Source organism: Melospiza georgiana, chromosome 1 (assembly GCF_028018845.1).
Source record: "Melospiza georgiana isolate bMelGeo1 chromosome 1, bMelGeo1.pri, whole genome shotgun sequence".
In the NCBI taxonomy this organism is placed as follows: Eukaryota; Metazoa; Chordata; class Aves; order Passeriformes; family Passerellidae; genus Melospiza; species Melospiza georgiana.
In genome coordinates this window covers 24,121,126-24,148,087 of record NC_080430.1, presented here as the reverse complement: position 1 = coordinate 24,148,087, position 26,962 = coordinate 24,121,126, and the positions used below count along the sequence as shown (strand labels likewise).

At 41.0% G+C, this 26,962-nt stretch overlaps 3 protein-coding genes across 7 annotated transcripts; 2 read left to right on the top strand and 1 right to left on the bottom strand.

Annotated features, from left to right (window-relative positions):
* Nucleotides 1-601: 601 nt before the first annotated feature.
* Nucleotides 602-13,814, top strand: FAM133B (family with sequence similarity 133 member B). The gene is made up of 11 exons (XM_058035607.1): nt 602-696; nt 4,282-4,379; nt 5,093-5,171; nt 7,365-7,439; nt 7,621-7,653; nt 8,048-8,116; nt 8,707-8,802; nt 9,982-10,029; nt 11,682-11,777; nt 12,059-12,103; nt 13,630-13,814. Exons 1-11 carry the CDS (start codon nt 673-675, stop codon nt 13,714-13,716), a joined length of 750 nt encoding a protein of 249 aa, XP_057891590.1. The 5' UTR covers nt 602-672; the 3' UTR covers nt 13,717-13,814.
* Nucleotides 13,815-16,350: 2,536 nt separating this feature from the next.
* Nucleotides 16,351-20,372, top strand: CLXN (calaxin). The gene is made up of 6 exons (XM_058029399.1): nt 16,351-16,422; nt 16,651-16,806; nt 17,411-17,515; nt 18,488-18,639; nt 19,448-19,552; nt 20,167-20,372. Exons 1-6 carry the CDS (start codon nt 16,365-16,367, stop codon nt 20,215-20,217), a joined length of 627 nt encoding a protein of 208 aa, XP_057885382.1. The 5' UTR covers nt 16,351-16,364; the 3' UTR covers nt 20,218-20,372.
* Nucleotides 20,373-20,542: 170 nt separating this feature from the next.
* Nucleotides 20,543-26,825, bottom strand: RBM48 (RNA binding motif protein 48). Of its 5 annotated transcripts, none has more exons than XM_058028683.1 (6): nt 25,346-25,836; nt 25,132-25,234; nt 24,697-24,887; nt 24,420-24,565; nt 21,707-22,242; nt 20,543-20,712 (listed from the first exon to the last, which is right to left on the bottom strand). In XM_058028683.1, the coding sequence occupies exons 1-6, from the start codon at nt 25,393-25,395 to the stop codon at nt 20,629-20,631; spliced, it is 1,110 nt and encodes a 369-aa protein (XP_057884666.1). In that variant the 5' UTR covers nt 25,396-25,836; the 3' UTR covers nt 20,543-20,628. The 5 variants fall into 5 exon arrangements, with proteins under 5 accessions (XP_057884666.1, XP_057884696.1, XP_057884676.1 ...); XM_058028713.1 differs by lacking the exon at nt 25,346-25,836 and adding an exon at nt 26,707-26,759 and having other exon boundaries at nt 20,544-20,712; XM_058028693.1 differs by lacking the exons at nt 25,132-25,234; nt 25,346-25,836 and adding an exon at nt 26,707-26,825 and having other exon boundaries at nt 20,544-20,712.
* Nucleotides 26,826-26,962: the final 137 nt, after the last annotated feature.

The window sequence follows — 26,962 nt, the reverse complement described above, 5'->3', positions numbered from 1 at the left end:
GAGACGGGGGTGCCAAGAGGATGAATCCAGGCTCCTCTCAGTGGTTCCAAGCAATAGGAAAACAGGCAATGGACAGAAACTGATGCACAGAAGATTCTCCTGAATATAAGCAAGAACTTCTTTCCTGTGCAGGTGACCGAGCACTGGAACACATTGTCCAGAGAGGGTGTGGAGTCTCCCTCACTGGAGATATTCAAGAACCGTCTGGACACAATCCGCTGTCATGTGCTCTAAGACGACCCTGCTTAATGAGGGAGGTTGGGCCAGACGACCCACTGCGGCCCTTCCAACCTGTCCCATTTTGCGATTCTGTGTCTCCTCTCCACAGCCACCGGGCCATCCGAAGCCCTGCAGTAAAACTCCGCTGCCCTCCCCTCCCCTTCCTCCCGCCGGCTCCCCGCGCTGCGGCCGCGGCCCGCCAGCCCCGCCGGGGCAGCGCAGGGCGGAGCGGGGCGGGCGCTGGCAGCGAGGGGCCGGCCCGGCGCGGAGGCGCGCGGCCCCGGCAGGCGGCGCTGTGTGGCCGCCGCCATCGCCGCTCCCGCCGCTCCCGCAGCTCCGCGGCCGAGAGGGGCCGAGAGGGGCCGAGAGGGGCCGCGGCTTCCCGGGCGCGGGGAAGGGCCCTGGACTGGGCCAAGGCAGCGGCGGGCGGCGGCGCGGGGTCACGGCGGCGCCATGGGGAAGCGGGATAACCGTGTGGTGAGTAACGCGGCAGCCCGGCCGGGCTCCGCCGCAGCCGCGGTACCTCCGGGCGGGCCCCGGCGTGGAGGCCGTGGGGAGCCGGGCGCTGCCTCGGCCCGGGCGGGCCCGTCCGGCCGCCGCCGCGCTCCGACCGTCGGGAGGGGCAGAAGGGGCGGCCGCGGGGGACAGGAGCGGCCCGGTGCCGGCGGGGCAGCCCGGAGGCTGCTGGGGGCCGGCTGGGTACGCGGCGCCGGGAGCGGGGACCGGCCGCGCTTGGGGCGACAAAGGCGGGCCGTGCCCTGCGCCTCGCCCCTCCCGGCCCGGGGCGCCCCGGGACCTGCCGGAGCCCCCTGTGGGTGAGTTGTCCCTCCCTCGGCACGTGCTCGAGGCTCCCTGGCAGAAGCTCTGATTGCCTTGTCAAATCCTGCAGCATCGTGACTGACGCCTGCTTTGTGATCTGTCGAGGGAAGGTGATTAAGATGCTGGCCTGGTCCGTACAAAAATAAAATGTTCCCAATGGGAGTTGCAGCAGTCACTGAAGTAGCTCTGATCCTAGCTAAGTCGCATTTCCTTAAACTTGGCGTTGAGCTGTACCTGAGAGATCTGAAACTGAGTTTTACGCAGCCCTCTGCTGCCTCGGGAGCCAGCGCTCAGCAGGCAAAAAATGCGCTTCTACACACCTGACTGCAGAGCCTCCGTTCATACATAACCGAAACATATTCATCCTTCTTTTTTTTCTTTAAATGTTTTTCTGTCAGTTAGCCTTTCACCTCTTCGTAACCACTTACACATTGTAAGTTTGCTGCTGAATTTTAAGACTAAACACAAATCATAATACTTTAATTTTTTTCCCTTTCTCTATTTCTTGTATGTGCTATGAGTTCATACTCAGATCCATTCACATCATTGCAAACCTTGGTGGAATAGTATAGTAATAGACGTGAAGGACTCAGATATTGTATAGATACATGGCAAAGTCCCTTTTATGGCTTTGTTGACCTATCAGAAAAATGGAGTCTACTAAGAAAGAGCTGACAGTGTATTTGGCTTCAAGAGTGGATCTATGGTTGAAGTGTCCTGTAAGGTTGTCAGGTGTGTATTTATTTACTCTTAACTTTCCTTTAATGGGACAGCTGGGATATACCAATGCCAGCAAATCTTTATGTTCCTATATAAGGTTTATTATGCCACCATGGCGTAATATATACTACAGACAAGTTATAATATAGGACCCTTTGCTCCTCATGTATGATCATAAAGATTTCTACTGTTATTCTCTGCCATGTCCCTTCTTAAATACACCATCATTTTTGACTTCCTGGAGATGGAAAATAAACATGATTTTTGCACATCTGCAGGGTACTTGCAAGGCAGCAATAGCACTGCTTGCCCAGAGAACCCTGCCTGACAGAAGGTGACTTACATTTTCCATGAGCAAGGAAGCTATGCAGCAAGTACCTTGGTTAATACCTGCTTGAACAAACTACCAAAAGATGAAAATGGATGTACAGACAATCACTTTCTTTATTGAGGGTGCATTTCCATGCTCCTTCTGACTACTGACATGCAGTTTGGCAAAGCAGTGTAAATGCTTTTCAGAAATGTTTATTGGTGAAGTAATTCTTCATAAACAAACCTGGTTCAAACTATAAGAACATGTCTTAAGACATAAATTTCCTAATCCTGGAATATAGAGCAGTACACAGTCATTAAGTGCTGTGGTAAAGTTAAAGCCAATGAAAGGAGGATGCTTCCTAGCCAGTTATCCAGGGGCAGTTTGAGCAAGTAGAAAATCAGCATTTGACAGCTGTAGCCTCTTCTGCAGGTAAAGAGTTTTGTTGGGAAGTAGTGAGGTATTCATGACTTGTTTGCTCAGGTAGGAAGGTAGCTTATTTTTATTAAGGAGCAGCAAGAGACCTCATTCTTTTGAAAATAATTGCATAAGAAGAGCTCTCAGATAGAAATTTTTGAATGGTAACCAAAAGTCAGTGTGCTCACTGGAGTAAACCAAGTTTCAAGTGGATTTAATGCATTTAAACTTTCATTTTCTTTAGTGAAAACAGTGTTCAGATAGTGCTGTCCTGCATTCCTAAAGGAGCTTCTTTTCCACTCAAAGCTGAACTCAATTATTCATTTTTAGATTTGTCGTGTGAATGCTTTTCTAAGTGTTGTAACTACTTGAGTGCATACTTCCATCTGCTGCTTGTTTCAATTGGCACACCTCCTTGTGGATTTGCCATGTGAGTTAGCCTTTTTGTGTGAATTAAAGCATCCAAGCAAAGCCCCAAGAAATGGCAGTAAATGTCCCCTTAGAGTTGCACAGTCAAGTTGAGTCTCAAAATGTTCTACTTGAAATTTGGAGTCCTTGGATTGCTTCAGAGTGGTCCAGCTGGTGGATCTGAGCTAAACCTGTGTGGGCAGTGCTTCCTTGCAGCCAGATGCCTCATCCCAGGCAGAGCCTGGAGTGCCTCTTCCAGGACCAAACGTGTCCCCAAGAGCTGAAGGCCAGCAGCCTGCTTGCAGTCCAGCCCAGAAACTCAGCATTGCTGTGGCCACTGCTGCTGCAGTGGGAGCAGCAGGAGGGGAGGCAGCAGCTGCTGCTTCTGACAGCTTTCACAAATGCTCAGTTGGGGTGCATGGTGGTTTCTGAATGCCTGATAAAAAGCAGTGTTGGACATGTGAGAGCTACACAGATGGCCAAATCTTTGCTTTGGATCTACAAAATGTACTCTTTAAAAATTGTCTCAGATTGGGCAACCAAAGCAAGTCTTTTTTTTGGCTATTTGATCTTTTTCCTTGTCTCCAAACTGAACAGTAAGAACAGTGTGTGTTATGTTCTGCAGAAGTAAAGTGTTGGGATGACATAGTGGTAAAAATAAATGAGATAAGGGGGTACATGTGCCTCCTTTTCACATGAAAACAATATTGCTAACATAAAAAAAAAATTGAAGTTTTTCCATTAACTGGTGAGGTGGACTATGAATTCTAAATTTTAATTTAATCTTTTGTAACACAGAGAGGATTCATAGGTTTGAAAGATGGAATACCTCATAACATTGGGATTATGTATGTTTGGATTTTTTGACTTCTTTCCTCCTTTAAATAACCATACTCACAGAATTTTGATACATGTATAATTGCATCAAAGTACCACTGCTTGCTTGTTTTGGTGAAAGAAATTTCATGCTGAATTTAGTGTCTCCTGTCAGCAATTTTGAACAGAACTTTAAAGGCATAAGATCAGTTGTCTCAGAGAGGGAGAGCTGAAATTTAATTACATTTTCTATATCCCTTAGGAAGAGTATTTCAGAAAACACGATACTATTCTTGTTTACAAAAGCATTGCTTAAGGAAGGGAATTGTTGGAAGGAACGTGGTCCTTTTGGGGATCAGTTCTTTCTGCCACAGTATGACTCCAACTGAAAGCACTTGCCTTTCTGCCAGACTGAATAAACTTAGTTTAGCTAAATCTTTTATATTCTTAGAAACAAGTCAGAATTCTTTTTCAAGGAGTGATAGAAAGTTCATGTGAAGAACAAGGTATATTGGTATCCTAGTGTTACTGATGAATTTGGTATTTCTTTTTGTTGTTTCATATTCAAGGCTTATATGAATCCCATAGCTATGGCCAGGGCACGAGGTCCTGCCCCAAATTCAGGACCAACAATACAAGACTACTTGAACAGGCCAAGACCAACATGGTAAGTGGCACTGCCTGTCTACCTTTTGACCTCTTCAGTAAAAGATTTTTTCCTTCTTACTGAAATGTCACTGGTGCCTACCTCTTTCCCAGAATATCCAGTAATAGATTGTAAAAGATTTCTTGTGCTGGCCAAGCTGTTCTTTTCTAAACATGTATTCAACCTCCTCTTTTAAAAACAATAGAATATAATTTTGAAATGTATATTTCTCATTTGTCTGTATTTTTTGCAACAGTTTCTCAGAAGAGGAAAATGTCATTTTACCTCTTGCTCAAATTGTAATACCTAAACCTTGTAGATATATTTAATTTGTAAACAAGTTAATCTCTAAAAGAACCATTTTGCTGGTATATTCTTAGAATCCAGTTTACCCTACCCAACAAAACCATCACTTTGAGATATTATCAACTTACTTTATGTTCAATCCCTTTGCCTGCCCTCATGAGACATTAGAGAACAATTTACCTAATTGCAAAGTTAGCTTTAGATCTTTTGGAGGGATTTAACAACCGTACTTAAGTTATTAGGGTTAGGTTACCATATGTGTAACATCTAAGATGCTTTCATTCTTCTCTTGGAAGTTCAACCAAGGCTAAACTTCAAAAAAAACAAAAACTACAGAAAAGTTAGACATTTTAAAAGGTATTTTTAATTGTTAAATTAAAAATTTAATTTTAAATTCAAAATTGTGATCTATCATCTTTTTCATACAGGGAAGAAGTGAAAGAGCAACTAGAAAAGAAAAAGAAAGGATCCAGGGCTTTGGCTGAGTTTGAAGAAAAGATGAATGAGGTTGGTAATATTATTAGCTATTAATACATGATTCTTTTTATCTAACATGCTACTTCTGTTATTATTTACAATATCAAGTAGCCACAATATTTCACTTCTCTTGAGCTTCTAATGAGTAACTATTTTGTTTCATTTATGTTGGAAATTGAGTTTACAACTTAACCAGTGAAGAGCTACATTCAGTTCAGAGAAAAAACTATATAAAACATTTTTTAGATTGGTGGTGAATAAAACCTGACCTTGTCCCAAATGTAAATATATTTATACAAATGCATGCGCTTTTATCAATAAATTAAACAGTGCATTTTCAGGTATGATAAACCAAAGTCTGTTGTGCTAATATTCACTTGTTTAAGGTCACAGAATCCAAGTACAGTGAAAAAAAGCACATTACTGGAAACAGATGTCTTTGGCAAGGAATATACATGTAATATTATTATGGGAGAAGGCACAAAGAATGGCTTTCAGTCAGATAGGACTATGAAGCACTTGTTTTTCTCTCATCCTAAGCTGATTACAACATGTGCTGGTTTCCTGATATAAATGCAGTTGTTCTGATGTTTGTGTTATTTGCTTACTGAAGATCACAGTATAGAAAGTTTCACATGTAACTCCTGTTGTATACAAGGGAGAAATTAGTATACAATGAATTTATTTTGTTTCTGTTCCTTCTTGGGTCCTGGTATCTTGAGATAAGCTTCAGTAATCTTCTTCATCATGGTGTGTAAGTTTCTGGCTGAAGTAGATTACACTCCTCCTCTGTTACTGGAAGGGCATAGTACCCGTAGTACTCTTGCTGTATCTTTTTGCCTGAGAAGTTGTACCGGGATGTGGAGGGCCATGGGGTGCTGTTCTGGGAGGATCAGTTGTTTCTAGCTTTTCCTTTCCTGATTTTATCTTTGCTTAATGTGAAATGAGTGAAACTGGCATGCAGAGAAGCTACCAGACTTTGAGTATGGGATGCACAGAATCATGAAATGGCCACGAGTTATTCCTGAAGCTCCTAAGAACAAATCTCTGAATGCCTGAAAAGATCACAAGTCTCTGAATGAGCTGCTGTCTCCCCTGTTTGGGGGAGTTGTCTGACAGCTGTCAGACATTTCTGTTTAGAACATAACACTAGCACAGTCTTTAAAATAATGAAGCACAGGCTGCTGTGAGAGCCCCCTCAGAGAGCTCTGGGTACCTGGTATATCAAAGTACACAACCCACAGATGCTGCCTTGGTCCATGGAAGCACATTACACCACATTACACACAGCACTGCTCCCTGGCTCATCTGCCAGTCCCTCAGCAGCTCTGTTCAGCTAATTCACAGTGTGCTGATGTGGGGATCTATGTATCATCCTGCATTGCACAAGTTACTTGACTCCTGATACTTCTGTCCCTTCAGCACAATGTGTGGGTCATCGTTGTTTTGCCAATACAGTACCAATACAGCTGCATTGTGAGGATCAGAGTAATAAAGAAGGGAGCACATGATGTGTCTGACAGTGAGATTGAACCTAGCAGCCTTTGAATTTCATGGGGGCAATTGGATATTTCAGAGCTCTTTAAGAGGGGACATTTTAGGTAAACCTAAAGACCAGGTGGGGAACTGAACTGAACTGAACTGAACTGAAAAGGAGGAATGAGAGGAGATTTTTCTTCATTCATTTGGTGTGCTTGGCCTAACAAATAAGAGTGTTTCTATGAAGATGTGTATAGTAATTTGATAAAATTATTGCTGACACCAACAAGGCCCAGAATACACACTAGAGACACCCATATGTTAAAGAAGGGCCAGGAGAAGTTGTCATGAAGTTTTGTTTCAGGTGATTTTTAGAACTAATACAAAATCACAGTTTTTCTGGTAGGGTATCCTGGTTTTCTAAAGTGCTCTTACAAGAAGACTGTGATACAAAACCAAAAATTCCATAATTGATGACCTTCAAGAGAAATGGCAATCTCCTAAAGCCAAATAACGTGAACATTGTGTTAACATTAACACTGTATTTTGCTAAATAATAATCTTCTGTAAAATCAAGTGTATTACAGCTTTAGTTTACATTATATATTGGGGGTTTTTTTGTTGGTTTTTTTTTTGTTAAAAAACAGGTTTTGTTAAAATTATAATGTCAGGTAGAGGAGAGCTTAAAAAATACTGCTCAGGAATGACCCTCCCGTTACTGTTTCTGTTTGGTTTTGTTTTCAGAATTGGAGGAAAGAACTGGAAAAACACAGGGAGAAATTACTCGGTGGAAATGAGAGCTCCTCCAAAAAAAAGGAGGTAAGTTGTTTTCAGTTGTATACATTCTGTGTTCGGGACTGGATTTATCACCAATGCTGCCAATTGAAATTCACAGAATTTCGTGAATGCATTTTAAAAGCCAGCATCAAAGTTCATAAACCTAAATACATGCAAAAATAAAATTATGCTGAAGTAACATTTGTTTTGTTCTATTTTTAAGAAAAAGAAAAAGGAAAAGAAGAAGTCTAATAGGGTGAGCAAAATTTTCAGTTTTCTGAGCTTTTTTGCTTTGGGGTTGTTCCTGTATGTCATTTAAGTTTTCCTGGAAAGAGAAAGTATAGCTGTAATTTTTATTTTAGATGATAAATTAACTTTTATTAAAAAGGGTTTGCATATATTTGGTACAAGGAAAATTAAAGGGAGAAAAAGGGCATTAAATAGATATTATTAAAAGAAAAACATTAGAAATTGCTTAGAAGTTTATTTAAGAAAAATCTATGTAAGACCAGCTTCCCAGAAGTAAAATTGTATTGGTTATGCTTTGAAAATGAAGACATTTTAAAGGGAGTGTTTGAATAGGCTTTTGAGTATTTGCCAGACAAAATGCTGCATCTCACAAGCTTCACTTTTTGTTGTATTTGGTCAAGTTGTCTTCATCTTCCTCTTCTTCATCAAGCTCTGATTCTTCCAGCAGTTCATCTGATTCAGAAGATGAGGTAAGAGCTAACCTATTGGAATCTATCCTGTGTTGTTCATGAGGTTTATTTAACATAGACTTTGATAATATGCTTTAGAATATTTTGAAGGGCTGGTTTGGATAAAACCATTTAGTTTTTATGAATTTGGTGTATACAATAAAGTAATGAATTTTAGACATATGTATCTCATTAATAGTTTCTGTATGAACGCTACAGCTTTTTGCATCCTGGCTTGTAAACTGGATCCATTTTAGCACTGAATTGCTTTTCTAATAGAATCCCCTATCTAATCAATAAAATGCAAAAATACCATTTTTACTTTCTAGCAAAAATCTTTGTTACAGATAATCAGATTCTGCAGCATACATCTCAATAATGAACAGAATCTAGAAAACCTGGATTTTTCACTAGTTTACATTTATTCAATGCAGAAGAGTTATGAAGGTCCTCCACTAAAAGAATCAATTGTAGTTTATTCCTCAGGAGAACATTGTAACATGTAGGAATTTGATGTTTCCTTTTCTTTACATTTAATGTAAACCTTTAATTCTAGTGAGAATAAATTCAAGTTTGTGTTTTACCTTCGTTTTTTACAATATTATGGATAGGATAAAAAGCAAGGGAAGAAAAGAAGGAAGAAGAAGTATCGCTCCTCACGGAAATCTTCAGCAAGCACAACTTCAGAATCTGAGTCAGACAGCAAGGTAAATATGCAGATGTGCTGCTCTTGGAAAGTTTTCTTGGTTGGTGTTATAAAACCATAAAGATTTCTGACTTTAGCATATTGATATGGATTTTCATCTTCCACGTTTAGAGCCATGTGTTCTCACAGGGCTTGAGCTGTCCTTGTATCTCCCACATGCAGTGTGGAATCTGCCTCCACTGGCCACATGCCTAGTGGAAGTAATTGGATCTTCAGAAAATGAACGGGCTTTATTCCAGCAATTTGTAGCCATTTTTCTGAATCCAGACATAAGCAGCTTTTTTGCTGCTCAAATAATTAGTTTTTATAATTAATTAATACTTAAAATGTCTTCTGAATATGCAATGTAATTGAATACCATATCTGAAAATGCAGGTATTGCTGGATAGCAGTAGCCAGAACATTGCCTTTCTAAATATCTAAGTACTTTCCTGTTGGACAGCTGAGCCTTTCCCAAATGCATATTGAATTGAAGTTTTCTTTTTCCTTTTCTGAAGTATAGCAATGTAGATACATGGGCTTACTGAATGAACAAAAAGGTGAAAATATACAAGGCATTTTGTTCTGTTATGTTAGCATTTTTCTGAATTACAGTGCATAGTTACTGTACTTCTTGCTTAAATATTAATAACAGTGAGTTTTTAAGATTCTTTGTGTAGACTTTATTGCAGGCTTTCACTGGAATACTTAATTTGGTGGGATATAAATTGTAACAAATGACTGTTTGCATACACCTGAGTGAATTTGTGCTAATGGGAGGTTAAAAACTTCTGCTATGTAAAGAGACCCAGAGATATCCTTACTGCAAAAAACTCTGGGAAAACACCTGCTTAACCTGGTCTGATCAACAGAGATGGACATGGAAAATGAAAAAAGATTCCCAACTGTTACATGTTATACATGGGTACAGCAGTGACAGCTGGTTCCCAGAGGCTTCTCTAAGTGTCCTGCAAGGATGCTGTTACCTCATTCCATACAGACCTTCTCATGCTGCTGGATCAGGAGATTAGCAGCTGCATCAAAATTACAGCTTTTTGTATTATTCTTCAGTCAACTGCAAGGTAGAAAGAATCTTGAATTACCTTCAACAGACATAAAAAGACTATTGGTCAGACTGTTTGGAGATTTCTTCCTTTTTCATGAAATGATTTTGTTGTGATTTGTTTTCCTTTCTATTTAGGATAGCACAAAAAAGAAGAGGTCAAAGGAAGACTGTGAGAAAGAGAAGGTATTTTTATTCTTCAAATCCTTCAATCAGAACTGCATATTGCATACATAATAGATATTTCTTTTTTTAATATTGAATGCCTCACTGTACATCCGTGGAAATTTTCTGTCCAAACCCACACAGTCAGAAGGTATTCAGTGCATCCAATTAGAAGTAGAGGTTTAGTTGGATTCAGTTCCTGGTTTAGTAATTATTGTATGAAAACCACTGGATCTGTTCTTGTTACAGAGGTAAAGTAGAACTGTATCTAACCTGCTCTAGCAAATCAGCTGCATCCTTAGTGTTTTGGGGCTTATCTTTAGCTGTCACATTGAGCTAAAAATGTGTGTGATTATATTGTCAGTGGCACACCTGGTAGATTATTGACTTGCTATTGTAAATTAAGAAATATAAGCAGAGAATCTCTTTATCTAAATGTAGTAATAATTATAGATAGTATACTCATGACAGCTTCAAAGAATTGGGGAGAAAAATATATTAACTTAAGAAAAATTACCTTATTCTGTCATTTTTCTAAGTATGAAAATCCTCTCTCCTACCCACCACCACACCATTTTGTACACTCATCCATTATCTTTAGTATAAACAATCTGATTTACTTTGGTTTTAGTTATTTTTACACTGTGGATAAACCAAAAATACTTTCAGAGTCCACCCTAGTCTTTCTCTCCAGTTACCTTTCTTTCTTACCACGTTGGCCTCTCCTGCTCTGGTCAATAGTATTGATGTTGATGTACAAACTCTCCATTGCCTAAGGCAAATGTACTGATTTCCCCCCTTGCTCCTGCTTCTATTTTACAGTGTTCATTTCCCATCTCATCCTTTTGAATGGCTTCTGTTTGAAGACCAAGTATCTACCATGATCCCTTACTGTAGCCCTACTTTCACACATCCTCTGAAAGGAAAGGGCACTTGGGGACTAGAGGTCTTTCTTTCCCTACCTGCAGATGCCCCATGTGTCAGATGGGCTGCATCCTGTACTTGGTCATGAGATTTTTTCAGAAGTTTCTGGTCTTAGAAACTGAGTGAGAGAAAGTACCTTCAGTCTTAGGAACACATTGCCTTGTCCAGAGCAAAGGAAGGGCAGGGAGCAGATAAGTAGCTCATCAGAACAATCTCACATAGCATCAGGACTTTGAAAAACTTATCTTTTAAATGCACTGGAGTGAAATATGATGTGTTGAAAGTACAGCTGGCAGGCACAGCTTGTTCTGGTTCAACACAAATACAGAGGTAAATTTTTCTTTCATGAACAAAGCGAGAGTCTGAAGCTAAAGTGTTTGTATGTATATATTGAGACATCTTCAGTTACTAGTTACTTAAAAGTGGCGAAATGTTTTATTTTCCAATGCTTACTCCTCCATGTGTTATTATTTAAAATAAGAGATTGTTATTATTCCTCTTGCTTTTAGACAGTTGCTGTATCTAGGTTACAAGGAAAAGGAATATCCAGAAAATTATTATTTTCACTAAAAGTTGATTTTAACAGTTTGGTATGGTAATTTGATGATGGTGATGGAATTAGTTTAATGTCAATAATATTTTAAAATATTTCACAACTTAGAGGTGATATTTCAATCTTATATTTTAAGCATAAGTTTTATAAAATGTGAAAAGTCTGACTTGACTCACAAATGTATTATTTTGTGTAGGACGGTAAAAATCACCACAGGAAAAGGAAGAAAGCAGATCGTGGTGATGCGCCTTTATCGTCAGAATCTGTATCTGAATCGGACCAGACAGAGGAGGTCAGTGTGAATCCTCAGTTTCAGATGTTACAGTGCTTGTAGCCTAGTGATTCATGAGCAAATCAATGAACTAGCTTAGATTTAATACATTGTTGAAACTGTTCTGCACTGTACAAGTGAATTGAAGAGTGCAATGCACTCAAAGTTGTTTGTATTTTTCCTTTTAAAATAACCTTCTAAGGATTGTTTCGTCTAGCTTCTATCACCTACAAGTAATTTTGAATTAATTTTCTTGGGAATCAACTTTTTATGGGTACTGCATTTGGTTTAATTTTCTTTAGGTGCAAGCGAAAAAGAAGAAAAGCAATGAGGAAAAAGAGAAAACAGCAAGTATCCCTCTTACTCATTCTGTAGTTTTAGGATATAAATACTCTGTACTTGGTCAATTTCCAGTTTCACATTTTTCACAAATACAAATGTTTCATAGCAATAGTCTTTTGTTACATCTAAATTAAAAGTTTCTCTGTTTACTTGCCGAAGTCACTTTCTCTGTTGTTGAATTAAAGAAGAATTTGCCACTCTTTTACCTATATGTGATTTTGGATTTATACAACTTTAACACTGTAGAACATATTTTATTCTGTATCAGCGGCTTAGAACTACTAATATCTGTGTGGTATCAAGTAGGGGAGCAGTTTGCCACACAGGCAGACATCATGGTTGTTCCTTCATTAGCATTTTGTGTAATTCCTTGCTAAGCCTTCTCTGCCACCATGGAAAGGGCCTTAGAACAAACTTGCTGCAGCATCTATATCATTATAACTCTTCTCCCAACCAGAAAAAATGCTGCCAGCAACCGGCTACTTTTCTCAGTATTTTTTCTTTGTATCCATTGGTGAAAGCGAGAGGAAGGTTCAGCAGTGATTTATATGGAATCCAGATTTAGCACATGTACCTGAGGTTCTTCAGTTAGGAGTATAGTGGGTTTGGGATCCTAAATGCCCACTTGAGATGTCTTTGTATCTGTCTCCCCTGTCAGCAGCAGTGTTCCTTATCAGGCATCTCAGTTGTCCACATGAGGTAGGGCAAAGGGAAGGTCTACATTAGTCACCTAAAAATACAGGCATAGGAGTATCAGTGATACTCAGTACACATTTTTCCATGGAACTTGCTTGTTTTTTCAGACTCATATGAACTGTTTGCCATAACATTTCTAGTGATTGCATTTGGTCTTTTCATAAAAGATTTTTATGTGTAAGGCATTATGTATAAAACAAAGCTTTAATACTGATTGTTTCATTTATGCAATGCCACACCTATTTGAGAATTTCAGTTGAAATTCTGCTTTCAAAAAGACAAGATTGCATCTTTGAGTTTCCATATTACAGTGATCAGTGTACTACATTTAGGACTGAATCCAGTAGGGTTAATTTGAGTGTATGTATATTTACAGCTGAGATCATAATTGTTTTATTTTAAACAAGGTACAAGTGATAGTCTAGCCAAGTGCAGTTGAGCTGTTTGATTTTACACAGTGAACTTAAGCACTTACTTTAAAATCTGTAAAGATCCTAGTTATTCCCAAATCTGTCACTACTGGTCAACACTTCCTTATTACTTTCTCAGTAATCTATAATGCTCTGAAAATAATTTAAAATATTAGGAAATGTAATAGTGACAGTGATCAGAGGTGTAAAATAGCCATACCATGGTGGAGATAAATTTAAATTGAAGACTGCTCATAATAGTGCAAACTGCCAGGTAAAGTATTTATTTTTGTGATTTCTGTAGAAATCTCTTTTGAAATGTCTTTCAAAAGATATCCTTTCTGGGTTCTCATTTTGCATTAGCAGAATGTAATAGATGGCAATTGTATTATACATTAACTTTGGTTTGTGGGGTTTTTTTTTAGGATAAAACAAAAAAGAGAAAGAAGCACAAGAAACATGGTAAAAAGAAGAAAAAGAAGACTGCTGGTTCAAATTCCGATTCAGAATAATATTTTAAAACAACCGGAGACTATCAACAGAAGTGCAATGACTGAAGGAAACTTAAACTGTGAAATGACAGCAAACTTCACCAAACTGCATGAGTTTTCCTGTGTTTTAGAAATATTCCTAATCTCTCAGTAGCCGGCCAGATGCAGCTGTGCTGGGAAAGACCATTGTTATTGCCTGCTGCTTAATACACAAGGTACAACTTTGATAAGATTCCAGTAAGCAGTGTTAGACGTTTGAGACAATATGAGATGGTAGGCCACCTGAGGTGTAAAATATTGGAAAATAAGAGTTAAACTTTTTAGATAGTAAAAATAGTCTTTTAAAGCATTAGTCAAAGTCTTTATTTGTAAATCAGGACAAATTAAATCCCAAGTTCATCCTGCAGGTTAATATTATGCATAAATTACAAGCTGGTGTCTGCTAATGGAAAATTAATGATAACATTTAAAAGGCTGCCTTTGTAGAAATGTGTATCATCTGCCCCATTACCGTCTCCATGCTTATGAGAAAGGGAATGCTACCATCTTGGCTACCTGAATAGGGTGCCTTTGCCTTTGATTCTTGCAAATCTTTGCTACTTTTAATCCACGCATCTCTGCATTCCTGGGAAGCTAGAGCTATTGCCACCAGACTTTTCTGAATGAGCAGTTTTGAGCTTCCAAGCATGTGCTTCTGCATTAAGCAAGAGCAGTGACATTTTGCAGATAACTGACAGTCAAAACCTGAAAATTTTACCTCTGCTTTTTCAAAATAGCGATAGACCTTTGCTAGTAAATACGCATATTTCATTTAATGTAATTTTGGTTTAATTGAAAACTTCTTGCAAACACTGGTAGCTTTCTTTGCATTATCTTTAGAATTGTTTTGCATGATTTGTACCATTTTTAAATTAACAAAATGCAGATAATCATTTGTTGTAACCAGTTCTAGGAATTACATTTCACATGCAGATTTTCATGTATGTATTTAGTTATAGTTAAGTTCATTGCTGTGTTTAAGTGCACACTTGCTGAAGTTATTTAGCATGTACAAAGCAAGGTTTTGATACCTTAACAGCTTCATATTGAAGCTGATTTACTCTGAGCAAGTTCAGTGGCAGATCTGTTATGTGATGTGTCTTGTTAGATAAAAAAACTACTGCCAGAATCTCATTAAAGATACTGTTTAAACAGTTTGTATTTATATTTTTGTACTTGAGGGCTACAGAATGTTGACCTAACTCATAAAGCTGTTTTACTTTAGTTTAGTTGCTTTAGATAACTGAAAAAAAGCTTTTTTAAATTAAATGTGCCCACAAGAAAACATGAGCAACCATTTGATTTTAGTTTACGTGAAATTCTCACTACATCCTCCATTGAAGTACTGATTGCTGGGCCTTCTGTTAGCCTTTAACAAATGCCCATCCATCCCAGGTAGTCAGATATAGATTGTAATTTTGATCTACCCCTTTTTTCCATTGCACAGGTGCTAACTTAGAACTTACCTCTATTGCATACGATGTTTCAAATGTTGTGTTGCCAAGAATTTCAGGACTTTCAAGACATTGATTATTAGTCTGCAAACCCTAACTAAAATCTGAGGAAGAAAGGTGATTTCATATTGCCATTGCACAAAGAAATTGTCTTCAAGTTCTTGGGAAAATACAACCATTGAGTTGCAGCAATGTGCATCTAAACAATAGTAATATTTTCATCAACTATTTTATATACTCTTGGGCTTGATGTTACCAATTCTAAACACTCTTGTCAGTAAGGTTAAAATAAAGGTGATATGCAGTGAACAGAGGGGTTTGATTTGGGGTTTGTGTTTCGTTTTGTTGGGGTTGTTTTAAGTTGTGGTGTTGCAGTTTTGGTAAAAGAACCTGTAATGAACCATAGCATAAATGCTCTGTCCTGTGTAATGCCTTTTTTGACTTTTACACAACCACCTGCCACAAAAAGAAATAAATATGGAAATGAGACCCAGTCTTCCAAATACCTAAGCTGGTATGTAATTGTGTGTAATTTAATTGTGTGACTGTAACTATCTGTTCTGCCCATCTGTAGGCTTGGAGTGCTGCTGTCATACTCGGGAAGGAGGTGTAGCCACTTAAGGGGCTTATGGGCTTTGTCAGTTCCCAACAAAGCTGCTTTAGTACTGAAAGGGAACTGCTTCAGTTTGCAATACATTAATAAATACGTTGAGTCGGCTCTTGCATGCCCTTTTTCCTGAAGGAAAGGTGGAGGCTGTTCTCAGCCTTTCAGCTTTTCCCATGTGCCCACGCCGAGGTCGTGAGACAGTGATGGGGGTTTGGGGTGGCACCTACACCCACGTTCCAAGTTTCAGCAGAGGGACAAAGTAGAAAACGAGCAATGTCGCAGTTAGAGTGGTTTAATGTATTTTCGCCTTCTGACAGCAGATGAACAAGCACTATTGTATGTTATAACTTTTAGCTGGTTTTCCCCACAAATATTTTTAGAAATTTGAAATGCATTTCTTTTATTTTTTACGACTGCAGTTTTTTTGAATGCGTGTTAGCACTCGATCTCTGCTGCGCCCGTGTGTGTGTTCATGCCCGACCCGTCCGTGCGGCCCAGCGGCACCGCCAGGCCGCGGCCGCCCCCCCGCGTTGCCAGGGCAGCGGCGGCGGGAGCGGCTGCGAGCCGCCATGAGCCCGAAGGGGAGAAAGCTCCTGGTGGACTCGCTGACCCGATCCGCCAAGCACTGTGAGTCTCCCCGGGCTGCAGGGGCTGCCTGTCGCCCCCCGGTTCCCGTGCTCATCCTGCGTGGCCCTGTTCGCCTCCCATGGGAGGCGCCTTCCCGGCGCCCCCTTAGGAACAGCGGTAGGGACCGGGGGGTGCTGTAGGTGTCACGGCCCTGGCGTGTTCTGTGCCTGCCTCGTGTTTTACCAGCTTAACTTACAACCTGTGTTTGCTTGTGTTTGGACCGGGCAGTTACCAAAAGCGAAGTGGAATGTCTGATCAAGCTCTACGACACGCTAGTGGCCAAGGCCAGCCGCCAGTTTGCTGGGGCCGGCTTCGACCGCACTGTGTTCCGAGACACGCTGTACAACTACTTTGGCATGACGGATGACATGGTGCTGGACCGAGGTGAGGCGGGCACGCAGCGCTGAGCGCCGGGCAGGGGTTGGGATGGCGCTGCTGACCCGACGAGTGCGTCCGTACCAAACAGCGCCGTCTCGTCCCAGGACAGCAGAGGAGCTGTTGGGAAAATGGCATCTTTTCTTTCTTTATGCGTTACAGTTTCCCCTTAGTTTTGGAGAGCTCACGCTCTAGTTCGAGGCAGAGCAGCCAGAGGGTGTTGTGCTGCCCTGTGGCTGTTTGTGTCGCAGCCTCTGTAGTGTGACGGAGGAGGGCAGTGTCACTTTCCTCTATGCAGAATTATCCCTTATTTTAAATTTATTTGCTTTACATCTGCATGGAAGCATACTTCCTGTATTTGTTTAAGTCAGGAAGGTTACAGATTGGACAAAATCTTAGCAGGCAGGATTCTGGAGTGGAGAATCAGTAAACTGAGGGACAGAATCCCTTTCGTTGTTACATCTTAGAGTCAAGAATGGTAATCTTACCTTGGTGAAAGCAGACAAACATCTTAAGAAGAAAGATAATTTATAATTTCACTGAATTTAAGAGAACATTGCTTTTTTGTGTTTCCCTATCATATACATTTGAAATGTGTCTGATACACTTCTAGTGTTCATCATTTTTGATAAAGACAAGACTGGCCGCATCACTGTGGAGGAATGGGTGGAAGGCTTAGCACCGTTACTTCGGGGGACACTGGAAGAGAAGATGAAATGTAAGATTGATCTGTATGCAAATATTTAGTAGTAATGATTAAATTAATAACAAATAACACATTGCTTTTGTTATAATTTAGTAGCTACTCTTACAAAGTATTTGGTAATGGAAAATTTTTATTCTGTATCGTTTAATGCAATGAAACTGAGTTCTGAAATGGCTTCTCTGAGAGTTTTTTTCTGTGTAAACTGCTGTTACCACAGCCACCACCTTTTTTTGTTGCTTAAAAAATCTTGCATTTAAACCAAAGTTTATTCTACAGCATACATTTTCAACAAAATACATGTTTTTGTATTCACACACAAAATTAGAAAGAAGCAGATAAATCTCTAGTGTGGTTTTGGCTAATTAATAGTCTTGAGCCAAGCAAGACCAGTGCCAACATTCATTTACTGGCACAGTGGGGACACTGTAGCAGTTGCATTAGCTCCAACAATTCTTCAGGTTGGAAGCACAGATGGAAAAACTGTAAGATGGTAATGAGAGCCTCCACAGTAATGACAGAGAAAGATGGAGGAGAAAAAATAGCAAGAACTCTAGAATTTTAAGCAGCAGGGGAAAAAATGGGGCATGTGGGGTGAAAAAAAAAAAAACAATAGAAAAAGGAGAATGACAGCATGTTGTTTCCATAGTTCCTAGGCTGCAGCATTAGCAATCCCTACTGCATTATATAAATTCATCTGGAAAGTGGTCAGGGGTGTCACAGCATTAGGATGTGTGCCCAGGTTCTATGTCAGTGTGTCAGTAAACCACAAACAGTAAAACAGGCATTCCTGCTGTAAGCACCATAGACGATGCATAGTGATGCAGTGCTGTCTGTCACAAGTGCTTGCCAGGAATGTTTCAGCATATATACGATAAATTTGGCTCACTTGATAATGTACAGTTCACAATTTTTGTCTGTAGGTAACAGCTTGAATGCTATGTTCGTAGTTTGTAATCAACTTGAAATTTATTTGTATTTCAAAAGACTGTTTTGCCATTTATGACCTGAATGGTGATGGATACATTTCGAAAAAGGAAATGTTTGAAATGCTGAAACACAGCCTTCTCATACAACCAGGAGATGAAGAGCCTGATGAAGTAGTTAAGGACTTGGTAGACATAGCACTGAAGAAAATGGCAAGTACTTACTTATTGTGATACTTGAGAGTCTTTCAAACATTCACTAACCGATACTTGAAACCTTTCCATGAGGTAACAAAATAAGGTGTCTTACTTACAGTGGGATTCTGCAAGTCTCCCGAGGAAAGCCAGAAATATAATCCAGGTCTAATAAGTCCCAGCTCAGTATTCTCATATGAAATCATTAATTTAGTACATGAATGTACTATAAAGTTTATGTATAAACTATCATGTGTGTATGTACATATACATCTGTGCATGCACAGTCAAAGCAAAAGCCCAGTCAGAAGTGGAAAACTCAAAAGTGTAAGCTGCATTTATTCTATCAGTACAGGCATCTGCGGTAACTTCATTTTTAAGTACATTTGTGTTTTATCAACTGATCATGAAATGTCTTTATCCAATTTATTTGTATGTATTCTATTAGAATGCTAAACTCAAGGTTATTAATGTGAAGCTTGTCTTACAGTGCTTAATCTAGAATATCAGGGCAGCCAGGGACTGTCTGTCAATATTTTAATCAAATCAAGATATATACTCTCCCCTTCCATCATGGTGGTCAAAAATTTTCACTTGAAACCAGGGGTTACATCCCAATTCCTTTTATTTAAGCCCATCTTTTCAATTTTTCAATCCCACCCTCTTTGCCTTAGGTAGAGGCAAGTCACTCTAATCTTTTCTGAGCACGAACTGATGACCCCCAATTTGCAAATCTAACTAAAAATAGAATCCAAGTTCTTTAAACATCTGTTAAACAAAACTACAAGTAATAATCCTCTGCTGAAGTGTTCCCTTCCTTTTGCAGGACTCTGATCGTGATGGCAAGCTTTCTTTTACGGACTTTGAAAAAGCAGTCAGAGATGAAAACCTTCTCTTAGAAGCCTTTGGACCATGTTTGCCAGACTTAAAGGTACATTAAACTTGGGTTCAAAAAAAACCTGCACAAGCCAATTCCTTACAGACACTTGCACCAATCCTGTGAATGTCAGGGTATCTTAGGCCAATATTGGGTTCATCCTCTCAGTGCCAGTTCTGCTGTCCAAAGGTGGCCCCTGAGCACTCCCACTCCAGGTTGTTGCAACAGAATGCTGCAGATATTAATCTCATCACTAAGGGAAATTTCAGTCCTGTACAGGCATCCCAGTCTCTAGCATTCCTGTTTTCATCCAGTTTATCTCATTCTGCAGCTGGGCCTTCTTGCTCTCCATGCCAGATCATTCCTTGGTGATATACCCCAACTGCTGAGCAGTTAAAATTTTAATTTCTCCTTCAGCTACAACTTTGAATTCTGGCTGGGCTGCCAGGGATGACACCATTAATGCTATGGATTTACGTTTTCTAAGCTCAAAAGCAAGAGAGGGTCTTCACTGCATACACATTTCAGTTCATACCTTTCAGTTCAGTACCTTTTCTGACTAAATAGAAATCCTTTGGTTAACTGAAAATTAACTTGCTGGTTTTGTTTTTTGTTGTTGTTTTTTTTTGTTGTTGTTTTTTTTTGGTTTTTTTGGTTTTTTTTAACAGAGCACTATGTCATTTGAACAGAAAATTTTCCGGGAGATTCCTAAAAAGTAACTCCAAGCTGTAACTCCACTGCTGAATACTGTTAAAAAGGGTCTTGGTCTTCGCCACTCTTCGTCATACAGTAAAAACCGTCATATTTCAAGTTGCTCCTACGCTTCAGTATTCCTTTGCTGTTAAAGCTGTTGAATAAATGAATTTACTTCTGTCACTCTGGCTAAATAGAGTTCTTCTGTTATATTCATATATTCTGTTCATATTATAAAATACGTTACAATATGAGGTAGACAGGACAACACTGCAACAATAGTACAGTACATTGGTTTCTTCATTCCAAGTAACAAAATGACACCATTTTACACAGGGAAATACAGTATAAAGAAAGTTTTATTTTTTAAATAAAAAATACATACTTTAAACTATATTCTTTACAAAAGGACCATTGGAAGATGCTGCCAGCAGTATCTATATTCGTCTTCTCTGCTTTACAACTGGTTTGGCCGAGCTGCTCTCTGGCTTTTTCACGGATGTTGAAACAGAATCTGCTACCTAAATTGGAGGGGAAAAAAATTTAGTAACCTGTAACCATTACTTTTTTAATGCTCATTTTAGAGTAAGGCCACATCTCCAAAATTTGAGTATTGGGAGCCATTTATTACTATCATCACACTTGTATTGAATTTTCCTGCTGACTAGAGGAAGAAAGTAACACCAAAGGCAGCATTAAACACAAGAGATGTGAAACTTACAAGATTCAGCACTACCATTTTGGTATTTAACTACACAAACTGATTTCAGATAGTCAGTGATACAGTATTACATATGTCATCTCCCTTCTTCCTACCAGGTGTTTTTACGCAAGGTTTAATGTGCTTTATAAACTCAGGTATTTCAGGAATCAAAGGAAAAGCAGAAACATGCATTTTGACATGTATTTTAGGAAGGTATTTAATATAAAGGGTGCTTACTTCTTAGACACACACTTTCAAATCAATCTAGTCAGTCAAGAGAGCATTTTCATATCTTAATGAAATGTTGTATCAGGAATGTCTGACCTGCTAATTGATTAATATTCTCCATAAAAGGGAGAATAAAAGGGTACATAGCTTAACACGTGCTTCTCAGCATGGAATTAATGATTCTGTACAGCTTTTAATGGCATAAGAAATGTTGGAGCAACATTACATTGAACTCTGACTTCCATTCTTTTCCTTTCAGAAACCAGATACAAGTAGCACACTGGAGTGAGGAGGACTACCTGCAAAATTATCATGCTTTCACATGGGAAAAAAAAAGTGGTTTACGAAAAATCACATAAGAACATGCACTGACATTTACACTTTCTCAAGTGTAGTGTAAGAGGTCTGGAGTGGAATTGCCTGCAATATTCTAGATTGTGGAGAAGTTAAATAGTAAGAGCACTAGCTTTAAGTGGCAGATAAACTGATAATGAGTAAATGCTGAATAAAGCTATCAGATAGTCACTATTTTTATGTATAACAAGCACCTATGTTTGAACTATCAGAGCTTTAAGAACCCATACCTCTTTCAGTTTATTTCGAATTAATGTAGCTGAAGTATTCAAAGACTCGTCATCCATATCCACTTTAGGTATTTCTGGTAGTTGTGGACCAATAACAACTTCAGTAGTGTCCTCACTTGTTCCAATGAGGGAAAACTTGTTACCTTCTTCTCTCTTCCTCTTACGTTCTTGCAGGTGAGTTGTACGAGGCATAAACCTGTCAATTCCATTGCAAGCTGGAACCTTTCTGTGCTGCATTGAGGAAGCTGGTGGAGTGCACACTCCTGGATGGACACTTGGAGTTAAAGATGTGTTTTGACCAAAGTACCCAGAAATTTCAGCACAATTGTTAGCATAGTGTGGAGGTGTTAACAGGCTCTGATTCTGATTCCCAGCTGGATATGCTGTGTTGTGGGGTACCCCAGGAGAACTTGTAAAGCAGGATGGATCCCAGTTACTGGCTATACTTGATCCTGATGTACTCCATGGACAGTCATGCTCAGAGTTATTTGAGGCTGTCTTCTTAGGGCCTTCTACTTTGTTTAACATAAAGCAATCTTTAAAACAACAAAAAAGAAGCACCTTCACTATTTCATGTAATTATTAGTTCTAACACCCAAGAACAAAACTTTTGATATAAATGCAGAAACAATACCAGTGATATTTAATTCCCAACTACCTTTCTGTGATTATTTTTAAGCTTCAAATATAACAAATTCAACTTTCAAACTAGTTTTCCAGTCTAGTGCCTTTGCTGGTTTATAGCATTTAAAAAACCCAGGTGTTTTGATGTTAAAAATCAGTGGGTTTACTCTTTTTAGAAATCCTCAGACAACGAATAACGATACCCAAGTATGTGAGCACAAGAAAGGAGAAGCTTGTGCTCAGCAATTTGCTTATTCTTCAGCTTGCCCAGCCTTCAGTGCTGACTGGGAACTCTGTGGTGCAGGAGCCTTTCTAAACACAGTCCATTCTTAACATTTCCCCAGTGCAAAGATGTGGGCTGGATAAATTTTTTTGAAGGTTTTGGTATAGTCATATTGAATCCAAAACTGTCCCTTTGGCATGCCTGAGGAGGCTGGAACAAGGGTGAAATCCCAAATTTCCTGCCAGTGCTTTAAATTTCTGGTAACATTTTGAAAGAAAACAAAGTGAAGGAAATACTTAAAACTTAATAATTTCATTATTTTAGTCTTAACCAAAGCCAAAAAATTACTTTGAAAATGATATAGTTCTCTACATACTGAGAGATGTCTCCCTGTAAACATACTTAAAATGCATCTGTATTGGGTTTGCATGGCCTGTTTTTTTGTAGTGGGGGGGCTACAGAGTTGGCTTTTTTGAGAAGCTGCCAGAATCTTTCACCATGTCTGGCAGAGCCAATCCCTGGTGGCTCCAAAGATGGATGTGCTGCTGGGCAAGGCCAGGCCGATTGGAAATGGTGGCAACACCTCTGTGGTAACAGATTTAAGGAGGAAAATAAACAAGCAGTGGTTGCCCGGTTGTGACTACGGCCAGAGAAGAGCAGAGCGAGAACGTGAGAGGAGCAGCCCCGCAGAGCCCGAGGGCAGCGCAGGAGGGGCAGGAGCTGCTCCAGGCGCCGGGGCCGAGATTCCCCTCAGGCCGTGGGGCGGGCCGGGGGCAGCAGCCGTGCCCTGCAGCCCATGGAGGCCGTGGGGATGCAGGGATCCACCACAGCCCCTGCAGGAGCCCCAGGAGGAGCACGGGGATGCCTGGGAGGAGGCTGTGATCCTGTGGAGACCCTGGAGAGGGGCCCTGCTCCCAGGCTGGAGCAGCCTGTCCTTGAAGGACTGCACCCCGTGGAGGAGGGACCCACAGTGCAGCAGCCTGGGAGGGCTGTTCCCATGGGATGGACTCACTGCAGCAGCACAGGGAGCTGTTCCCATGGGATGGACTCACACTGCAGCAGTCACAGGGAGCTGTTCCCATGGGATGGACTCACACTGCAGCAGCCTGGGAGGGCTGTTCCCATGGGATGGACTCACACTGCAGCAGCCACAGGGAGCTGTTCCCATGGGATGGACTCACACTGCAGCAGCCACAGGGAGCTGTTCCCATGGGATGGACTCACACTGCAGCAGCACAGGGAGCTGTTCCCATGGGATGGACTCACACTGCAGCAGTCACAGGGAGCTGCTGCTCATGAGATGAGCTCACATTGGAGAGGTTCACAGAGAACTGTCTCCTGTGCCACCCCACGGTGCAGCAGGGGAACAACTCCTCTCCTTGAGCAGCAGGAGAAGCCATGGGTCATGAACTGACCACAACCCCCATTCGCTGTCCCCTTGCACTGCTGGGGTGGGGGGTAGAGCTGAGAAGGGAGGAAGGTGTTCATGAGGGCTTATTTTACTTCTCATTATCCTGCTCTGATTTTGTTAGTAATAAATTCACTTTATGTCTCCAAGTAGAGCCTGTTTTGCCTTGATGGTATTTGATGAGCGATCTCTCTCCTGGTCCTTATCTGAAGCCATGAGCCTTTTTTTGTTTGTTCAATTTTCTCTCCTCTGTCCAGTTTGTGGAGGGCAATGAGTGAGCAGCTTTGGTGGGTGCCTGGCATCTGGCAACTATCAACACACTATAGCAGCTTTAAAAGAGGTAGGTAAAAAGTGTTTTCTTTAATGGGCACTTTAGCCAAAACCCCACCCAGTCCTGAAAAACATTAAAATTTTACAGGAAATTTAGTCAGGATTCTATAGGAAATTTAACCACAAACCTCTTTGATTTGTTGCTTTTGCTATATACTTTCTTCTATCCTGCAACTTCTCTCTGGTTTCTTGGACTGTTTCAAATTCTGGAGCATAGCACACGTGCAGCAAACTACCGAAGAAACTTCGTTCATCCATTTTTTTCTTGGCCACCCTGAAGGGAATTAAAGTCTGTCAACAAAACTGAGGATTTTACTCCAACTCTCTAGAAACTTAACACATTGCCAAGTACAGAATGTGTAAAAGATTAAGACAGCAAGAGGCAGATATTGCCCTGTCCAATACCTTGCACATTGCAGTTTTTTGAATTTTATAAGGTACACTTCAGTAAACTGCTCTGCTGGATATTCATCTAGAGCATGATATTCCTCAATGGCACCATATAATGCAAATTGTTCCACTAATTCCTTCATAACACCTAATGCAGGAACTCCTTGTACCAGTACATAGCGAGATTCCAAGTTGATAGTGTAAACCTGAAAAAAACAAAAACAAAGACTATTCAAAAACATTCCCACTCTTGCTTTATTGCAAAAGGCACGCATTTTCTCCATGTTTTCTGTTTTTCTGCAAATCCTCTCGGGATGCTGAAAACCCCTGTGTACTCTGTTTTGCAGGGCAGTAAAATGCATGGTTATTTGGGACCTCTTCATCACTGAGCAAGAGCGGAACTCGTGCCTCTCATGCATAGTAAAACACAGATGAGACTTGGCTTTTTACCTTGCACAAGGTAAGAGTACTACTGCCAACTGCTGAGTAAAATCTCTTATGCCTCTGGCCAACTTCCATGCAAGATGTACTAGTAACCAGTTCATAGGAGGTACTGCCAAAATACAGAAAAAAAACATGAAAAATCAGTCTTCTTCACTGGCAAAGAAGTCGTGCAGGTGAGGAGAACTGCTTTTTTCCACACAGGGAGTTAAAAAACAATTACCACAATTCCCTGGGGCAAATCCTGTGTGTGCAGAGCTGTCTCCTTGCCATGGTGATCCAACAGCATACATTTTTATGACACAGATAAAATCCAGATGCTGAGAGAAACAAGGTTTTCTTCCAGCAGATTAAAAACCAAACCAACCATTCTCTTCTGCTTTGTGTAGTGACTGTCACATAACAGACTCTAATGGCTCACTATGTACATTAGGCAGCCAGGCAGCTCATCCCTGAGATCAAAGGAAATTTATTCTGAGTTTGTTAAAAAAATAACAACCCAAGTCACAAACATTTAGACTGCATAAGTTACACATACTTCTTAAAAAAACATATTCTGGACAAAGCAGAAACTGCTTGGGAAATCAACTCTCAAACTTCCGCTATAAAAAAGTCTTCACAGGCAGGTCACAGAAGTTTTCTTGTGGCAGCAGCACACTCCCAGCTACATTCTTTTGGGAACAAGGGATTGAAGGAACCCGATTCTTTCACTGTGCAGTTTTTTGTTGTTTTTTTTTTTTTTTTTTTTGGAAGGTTTGTCCTTCTACCTCTTTCTTGTCCAAGAAGAAAAGATTCAAATAAGGTTTTTTTCCACACTTGGGACATCCATACTGTTTCTCCTGCATGTATCCTCCAGTGCCCAATGATGGGCAGATGCCTGTGCTGGCCAGAACTCTGTGGATGCACAGGCTCTCTGTCCTCTGCCCCACCGTGTGCACTTGGAAGAATAAGAGAACTTTATGAAGACTTTGAGACTTCATGAAGTATGGAAGGTTTGACATTTTACGGGAAGGTGGTGGCAGTGAAAGAGATGTGGTGGACACGCAGTAACCCTTGTTCCGGCTCTGGTGAGACCACACCTCAAATGCAGGGTTCAGCTCAGGGCCTCTCTCCAAGACACGGAGATTCCAGAGCATGTCCAGAGAAGGGCAGCGGAGCTGGTGGAGGGTCACAGATCTGATGAGGAGCAGCTCAGCCAGCTGCGAGGGCTCTGCTTGGAAAGGTGGTTCAGGGAGTCCTTATCGCTCTCTGCAACTCCCTGACAAGAGGCTGGAAACAGATGAGGGTTGGACTTCGTGATCTTAAAGGTCTTTTCCAAACTAAGGGCTTCCTTTCTCACGCCAGCCCTTAAAGGTGCCGCTACAGCTCGCTGTACACTGAGCGCACAGAGAGACACCTCAATCTCGCAGTTCCGCTGCAGTACCGAGAAGCTCCTGCCGCGCAGCAGGCGAGGCCCAGGGCCCCTCTCTCTCTCTCTCTCTCTCTCTCCCCCTCCCTTCCGGGGACCCCAGCGCGGGCCCGGCCGCCCCCAGCCCCTCACCCGCAGCGGCTCCGCCCGACACCGCTCCCCTCTCCCCTCAGCACCTTCACGGCGCGCGGCCGCCACCCCTCGCGGTATTTGGGGCGCGACTCGCAAGCTCCCAGCTGCGCGTGGTGCCGGCACGGAGCGCCCGGGCCACCGCTGCTGCCGGCCGCCATCTTCCCATCGCCCCCCGCGCCGCGCAGCCCCCATTGGATCGCTCCGTGCTGCGGGGAGGAGGAGCGGCGGTCCGCAGCCAAGGAGCCAATCAGAGGCGGGCAGCGGGGAAATGCCGCGCCCGCATTGGGCCGCATTGGGTTG